At 44.8% G+C, this 6,820-nt stretch overlaps 1 protein-coding gene across 1 annotated transcript; it reads left to right on the top strand.

Annotated features, from left to right (window-relative positions):
- The first annotated feature begins 559 nt into the window (after window positions 1-559).
- LOC118788551 (sorting nexin-33-like) lies at window positions 560-6,206 on the top strand. Its single transcript, XM_036544580.1, has 2 exons — window positions 560-2,769; window positions 5,898-6,206. Exons 1-2 carry the CDS (start codon window positions 1,341-1,343, stop codon window positions 6,149-6,151), a joined length of 1,683 nt encoding a protein of 560 aa, XP_036400473.1. The 5' UTR covers window positions 560-1,340; the 3' UTR covers window positions 6,152-6,206.
- Window positions 6,207-6,820: the final 614 nt, after the last annotated feature.

The following is a 6,820-nucleotide window of genomic DNA, read 5'->3' as shown; positions in this document are numbered from 1 at the left end:
ATTCTTAACAGGGGAATAAAGGAATAATCTTTTTGTCCTAAAATGGGGCAAGTTTTCTAAGGAATGTGGGCAAAACCCACAATGCACTAGGATGTAGTCATTACTCACCTCCCTGTCTTTTAGAAGGAATGCCTTTCTGGTCCACTTTGTCTTTGTCTACGGATGAGATGCAGAGGTATTGTTTTGCGCTTGTGTATTCCTGTTCCTGGCTCGCTGCTTTTTGAAGACACTTTTCTTCGTTAAGGATTAGTCTGCGATATCAAAGAAAACTGACTGGATTACATTAAGCGTGGCGTCTTTCGCAGTATTATGAAGCAAATAACTTTTTGATCTGGCTTTTCAAATTTTCCAAAAAGTTATGGTAATTGTGGGGTTATTTTCTGGATTTGGATTCTTAATTAGAGCAACCAACTAGCGCTGTAATTTTTCAAACGGGGTAAATACGATAAATATTTGAACGAATAACGTTATTTTAAGTTAGAAGTGAGGTGGGGTTGATGGTGAAATGGGTTGTTTGCGAGCTAGCTGTGTAGACTACTTGCATTTCGCTAAACTTTGGTTCTGCGTTTGTGGGGTGAAACCATTTTAAATCACAGTGAATATAATTGGCATATGAAGTGAATTAATCTACTTTTGTGAAAAAGACACAAGCGTCTAGAAATCTCCTTGCTTGCACTAAAGGCAGGAGTAAAAAAACACCTAAAAAACGACTATTTAGTACAGCTGTCAATCGTAAATGTATCAAATCTGCATGGCTAGTTTATCGTCAGGCCAATTTTTCCATTAAAAATATTGTATGTAGGGAAGGGTTAGCGGTAGATTCTTTTTATCTGATATGCACAATATGTAACATTCTACATTTTAACCGTGGCCACTCAGTACAGAAATGCATTTGTGATTGTCTGTAGAAGTATGTCTGTCACGCACTATTGCAAACTATAGCAAGTAAACTATAAAAGCTATAACTGTAGTCAACGCTGGACCGTTCATCTTTTCGCAGGAACTCCAGCGCCTCGTTTCAACCGTAAGGATTGTCAGCGGCCTTAACAGGTCTAGTTGCTGGCGCTGTCGTCATTAACCGCAACACTAGAAAACCGTCAGTCGTCTTGACCATTAGTTTTTTTAGGCGTCCCAAACGGGTATTTGAGAGAAAAGTTTGTACTGTATTTGGTGCTGTCGCTAAAGTGTTGACCGTGACCTACAACAGCTAATAGGAGCATATGAGTATTTTTATTACCTGATTTTAAACACTGCACCGTTATGTTGTGCTTCCTGGAGAAAGCCTGCCTTTAAGTCCAGCTGCTTTCTGACATTGCGAAGGAAGGGAGGTGTTAATCAAAATGGCCCTGAGAGCCAGGGCGCTGTACGCTTTCCAGAGTGAGAATAAGGAGGAGATCAGCTTTCAGGAAAATGAGGAACTGCTCATTTTTGATGAAAAGACTGTGGATGGGTGGCTGCAGGGTGAGAACAGTCAGGGACAAAGAGGCCTGGTCCCAGCCTCATATGTGGAGATAATTAGACCTCGATCCAACTCCAACCAGACTGACAGTTCCTTGAGCCCTGCGGGCTCACCAAGTAATGACTCCTCCTACTTCCTCTCCGCCCTGCACTCGGCCTTTCACATGCAGCAGAGCAATGATGATGATGATGATGATGACTGGGAGGACTGGGATGACAGCTCCACAGTGATGGAAGATGAAGACTCCCGCCGAGGAGGTGGGGCTAATGGACACTCCTTCCAAAGCCCTTACAATAGCCCAAATGCACACTACCGCTCTAAACCTTACCCAGAGCGGCATGACAGCATCTCCAGCTCACGGAAAGGGAGCATGGTGGGGCGGAACCTCAACCGCTTCTCCAGCTTCGTCCGCTCGGGGGTGGAGGCCTTTGTGCTGGGCGACGTACCCATGATGGCCAAGATAGCAGAGTCCTACGCTATTGAGATGGGCCCACTGGGGCCCCAGTGGAAGGAGAGCCCCCAGCCTTTCTCTTGCTCTATCGAGGACCCCACAAAGCAGACAAAGTTCAAGGGCATAAAGACCTACATCTCATACCGAGTGACACCTAGCCACACTGGCCGGCCAGTGTACCGCCGCTACAAGCACTTTGACTGGCTCTACAACCGGCTGCTGCACAAGTTCACCATCATCTCTGTGCCCCACCTGCCTGAGAAGCAGGCAACCGGGCGCTTCGAGGAGGACTTCATCGAGAAGCGCAAGAGGCGGCTCATCCTCTGGATGGACCACATGACGAGCCACCCGGTGCTGTCGCAGTACGAGGGCTTTGAGCACTTCCTCATGTGCGCCGACACCAAGCAGTGGAAGCTGGGTAAGCGGCGGGCCGAGAAGGATGAGATGGTGGGTGCCCACTTCCTGCTCACTGTCCAGATGCCCAACGAACACCAAGACCTGCAGGACATGGAGGAGCGGGTGGACTCCTTTAAGGCCTTCACAAGGAAGATGGACGACAGCGTCCTGCAGCTGACGCATGTGGCCTCTGAGCTGGTGCGCAAACACCTGGGCGGCTTCCGCAAGGAGTTCCAGAGGCTGGGGAATGCCTTCCAGTCCATCAGCCAGGCCTTCACCATGGACCCGCCCTACTGCTCTGATGCCCTTAATAACGCAATATCCCACACAGGCCGGACCTATGAGAACATTGGGGAGATGTTTGCAGAGCAGCCAAAGCACGACCTCTTCCACATGCTGGACAAGCTGTCACTCTACCAGGGCCTGCTTGCAAACTTCCCTGACATGATCCACCTGCAGAAAGGTAAAATGTTCTCTGTCAACAGTCCTCCAGTCCTCCTTGAGGGGAGTCTTAATGCTCTGTCCGCACATACTCTTTCATTGTTAAACATTAAAAAACGTAGCTCTTATTTTCCCTGGGGGATGTACCATATCTCTGTTAATGACCATGAAATGCCATTGTACTATTTATCATTACCACTTAGTTCCAGAAATTGAAGAAGAAGCCTTGCTCTCCACAAAAAGCAATTTCTTTTTTCATGGCTAACATTTTTTATTGTTCTTTTATAGATGATACAGAATAATATGCACTTCAAAATCAGCAAAAGCAGTTTCAAAGGCTAAACTGTCAAAACTGAAGGCTGAGTTTCCGGGATTGAAGAGAATCAACACCTTCTATTTATGTGGCTTACTTTGCACGCTACAAGCTGTACAAGACCCCACTAGACTTTACAGAAAGTCTTACTGTCAAATTAAACACTCAGCTGTACTGTAGTTCCAAATGTGGTTTCATATGAGAACAGTAGGATGAGACAGAGAGAAGAGCGAGGAGGTCATGTGACTCAGCTGGCAGGGAAGCCGATCACGTGTCCTCTAATAAATATATTTCATCATAAAGTAACGTGGCACAATACTGCTATATGGTTAAGAGGAGGGAAAACAACATGGATGTTTTCCCTTTTTCCTTTTTAAATTCTCACAGGTAACATCGTGTGAAACCTTGGTGGTGACTTTCTGTGTGTAGTATTTAAACTGCTCCTGTCCTGGGTGGGACTAAACATGGATTCCTGTATTGTGTAATACTGGCTCAGCCTCACCAGTATGAAGGCATAAAACAATCTTGCTTTGCTAAGAACAAAGAGGGAAAGCAGTCATTACTGTTTAGTCAATACTCCCTAGTCACCTTGTTTCTTTGCAGTTTTAATTCTGAAATCCAGCTGTTGTCATGCTCTGGGGTGTGAATCATCAAAATTAATGTGCTGTATGCTTTGTTGAACAGAGGTTTTTTATTTCTTTAGGTAAAAATAACTGGGTTGAGAATTCTAAATTTCTTAGAACTGGTTAAAGGAAATCTGAAAGCTTTAATACTGAACAAATGTGGCAAATACCTCTGAAGTGGAGAGAGGAGCAGATGTTGAGCCTTAACTTTCTCTCTTCAGTCTCTGAAAGTGAGTGGAGCATTCCTGCCCGAATGCCTGTTTTCATACCAGGTTTCTGATCACTCACAGTGTCAGCTGCTGATCACTCACAGTGACAGATGCTGATCCCTCACAGTGACAGATGCTGATCACTCACAGTGTCAGCTGCTGATCACTCACAGTGTCAGCTGCTGATCACTCACAGTGACAGATGCTGATCACTCACAGTGTCAGATGCTGATCCCTCACAGTGTCAGCTGCTGATCACTCACAGTGTCAGATGCTGATCCCTCACAGTGACAGATGCTGATCACTCACAGTGTCAGCTGCTGATCACTCACAGTGTCAGATGCTGATCCCTCACAGTGACAGATGCTGATCACTCACAGTGTCAGATGCTGATCCCTCACAGTGACAGGATTGCTGGTCAGCAGAGCTGCAGACACAAAGTCTCTTAACATTTTGCTGTAGTTCTGTATATAAAAAAGGAAATAAGAATAAAATTTGTGATGCACACACAATTTTCATAGTTATTCTGAAAAACAAAACAAATTCCTTTTTAGTGGGCACAAACCTTTTGTAATTTTGGAGAGATAACATAAGCGTATTTCTTGGCTGCTTGGGCCCTGAATTTCTTGTCTGCTGTTGTATTGAATGTCTATAATGAAAGCTTTGTATTTGAGTAAGGCTCATATCCTATACTTCATGGGTAAGAATCTTACAGGGTAGTTGTGCACTATCTCTGTCCTCTGTCTGTGGAGATCCTGTATTACTTTTGGTGGGGAGGGTTAGGAGAGAAATATATCTCCTATATGTTTTTACTGACTGCAGTGGCTCTTAAAGAAGCTTGTTTGTTGATAAACCCCGGGAAAATTGTTTGGTTGGGCATATAAGACATTTTAAGTCAGCCTTCCAAGGGCCATTGATAAGGACATGCTGCCATTTTTCACAAAATGTGAAATTCAAGCTCCAGAGTGCAGGATTATTTTAACTAGTGGTTATTTTAAGTGTCCTTTGTCCTTTTAAGTCCCATACTGTAATTTATTGTTTAGGAAAGTGCGTGTGAAAGTAAAACTCAGAGCAGTAGAGCTGTCTGGTTTGATTTTAAACTGGGGCTCTGTCTTGGGATTTAGACAAAAATATGTCTCTTTGGAATGGTGGCTGAATCACTTCATGCGCTTGCTCTTATAACTCATAGCCCCAATGCTGCTGTGACAAAAATGAGATATTCAGGCCCTGAAGACAAGAGGGTGAAGGATTGTGCTAAAGCACCACTCTTCAAAGTCACTTTGATTTAGTCCTCTGTCAGTGTACAAAGGATAAAGGTCAATGCTGAAATAAAGTTCTGGACATATGTCATGCTGATGCTTACAAACTTGAGAAGACAACAATCTGTCAATTCCATCTGTTTTCAACAGCCCCTACATCAGATTGGTTTTGTGACAGTGACTGCCATTATAACAGAATTCAGAGGGATACATGGGATTATAGGGAGAATGTGTAGGATTCTGTTTGCAATCATCCACAATTGTCCACTGTGTAAAACTGATTTGTCATGTTGTGAGACAATGTACCAGCTTCCCTGAGCATTCCACAGCTCTGCCAGTATCCCCTCAGCAGCTGTGACATAAGCCAGAGTACTGTGACATAGGCTAGAATGCTGTGACTTAGGCTGCAAAATTGTGACATAGGTCAGAGCATGTGACTTTGGCTCAGGCTCTGTGACATTGACTAGAGCACTGCCACATAGTCTCCAGCATTGTGACATAGGGCTGAGCACTGTGACATAATTCCAACCCTGTGTGGATTTGTCAGAGCATTATGACATAGGCCAGAGTGCTGCGGCGTGTGTCCCAGCATTGTGGCCAGGTCAGACCGCAGTGTGATTTAAGTCAGACCACATTGCCACAGTGACACTGTCAGACTCTGTCTTTGTAGCAGTTAGGGTCTGGAGGGTGTTCAGTATTTGACTACATGTACCATATGAAACCACATGTCCCATATCCCCCTCCAGGTGCATTTGCTAAGGTGAAGGAGAGCCAGCGCATGTGTGATGAGGGACGTATGGAACAGGATGAGGCGGACGGCGTGCGGAAACGTTGCCGGACCGTGGGGTGTGGCCTGCAGGCCGAGATGAACCACTTCCACCGGCGGCGGGAGGTGGACTTTAAGGAGATGATGCAGGCTTACCTGAGGCAGCAGATCATCTTTTACCAGCGTGTCACGCAACAGCTTGAGCGCACCCTGCACATGTACAACAATCTATAAAGCCCCAACCCCCCCCTCCACCACCCACACCCCAGCCAAACACAAGCCCCTCCCTGCCAACCCCACACACAGTTATCCCCCTCCCCCAATTCCATCTATGGCCAGATGTGGAGTCTAGGGTTATGCCAATGGATGATGACATTGTACTCCATTGATGATATTACATTCACATTGACAATTTTAAGAAAAAAACTGCAACAAGTTACCAACTCCCATTTGTAGTTATTTGTTTTCAATGTTGGCTTATCACCTATGTTATGTGATAATTCTCACTTCTCCAATGTACCTTTGTGGTATTGTTTGAGAAGATTAAGGGCTGCAGTTCAAAGTAAAGCATGATATAAAACCATTATTATTACTAGCCTGTTATTGTTAGAAAAAGAGATGCTAACCTACTGACGCTTTCTGCAGGTCCCATATCTTCTGTAAGCTGTATGTGCAATTATCAACAAATATGTGGCATCATTGTAATGACATGTCCCTAGCCAAAGTGAAAAATTCCAAATTCAGCTCCCTTAAAGCCCAGTCTGAGCTTTGTGCTGTATTATACAGTTCTAGAATGCCAGTCTTGGTAAAGTATTTCCTACCTGGGAGCTGATATTGTCAATCAAGAGTTCCTGCTCCCATTCCTGCAAACTCCATAGGGTGATGAAATCCAAGTGCCTCTGT

The sequence above is a fragment of the Megalops cyprinoides genome, chromosome 13 (genome assembly GCF_013368585.1).
Source record: "Megalops cyprinoides isolate fMegCyp1 chromosome 13, fMegCyp1.pri, whole genome shotgun sequence".
Classification (NCBI taxonomy): domain Eukaryota; kingdom Metazoa; phylum Chordata; class Actinopteri; order Elopiformes; family Megalopidae; genus Megalops; species Megalops cyprinoides.
This window is presented reverse-complemented; position numbering and strand designations above follow the sequence as displayed.

Bases quoted from the DNA above. Each gene is read 5' to 3' on its own strand.
- LOC118788551 (XM_036544580.1), top strand. From the start codon at position 1,341: ATGGCCCTGAGAGCCAGGGCGCTGTACGCTTTCCAGAGTGAGAATAAG. The intron at 2,770-5,897 runs GTAAAATGTTCT...ATCCCCCTCCAG, and splicing joins CATGATCCACCTGCAGAAAG to GTGCATTTGCTAAGGTGAAG.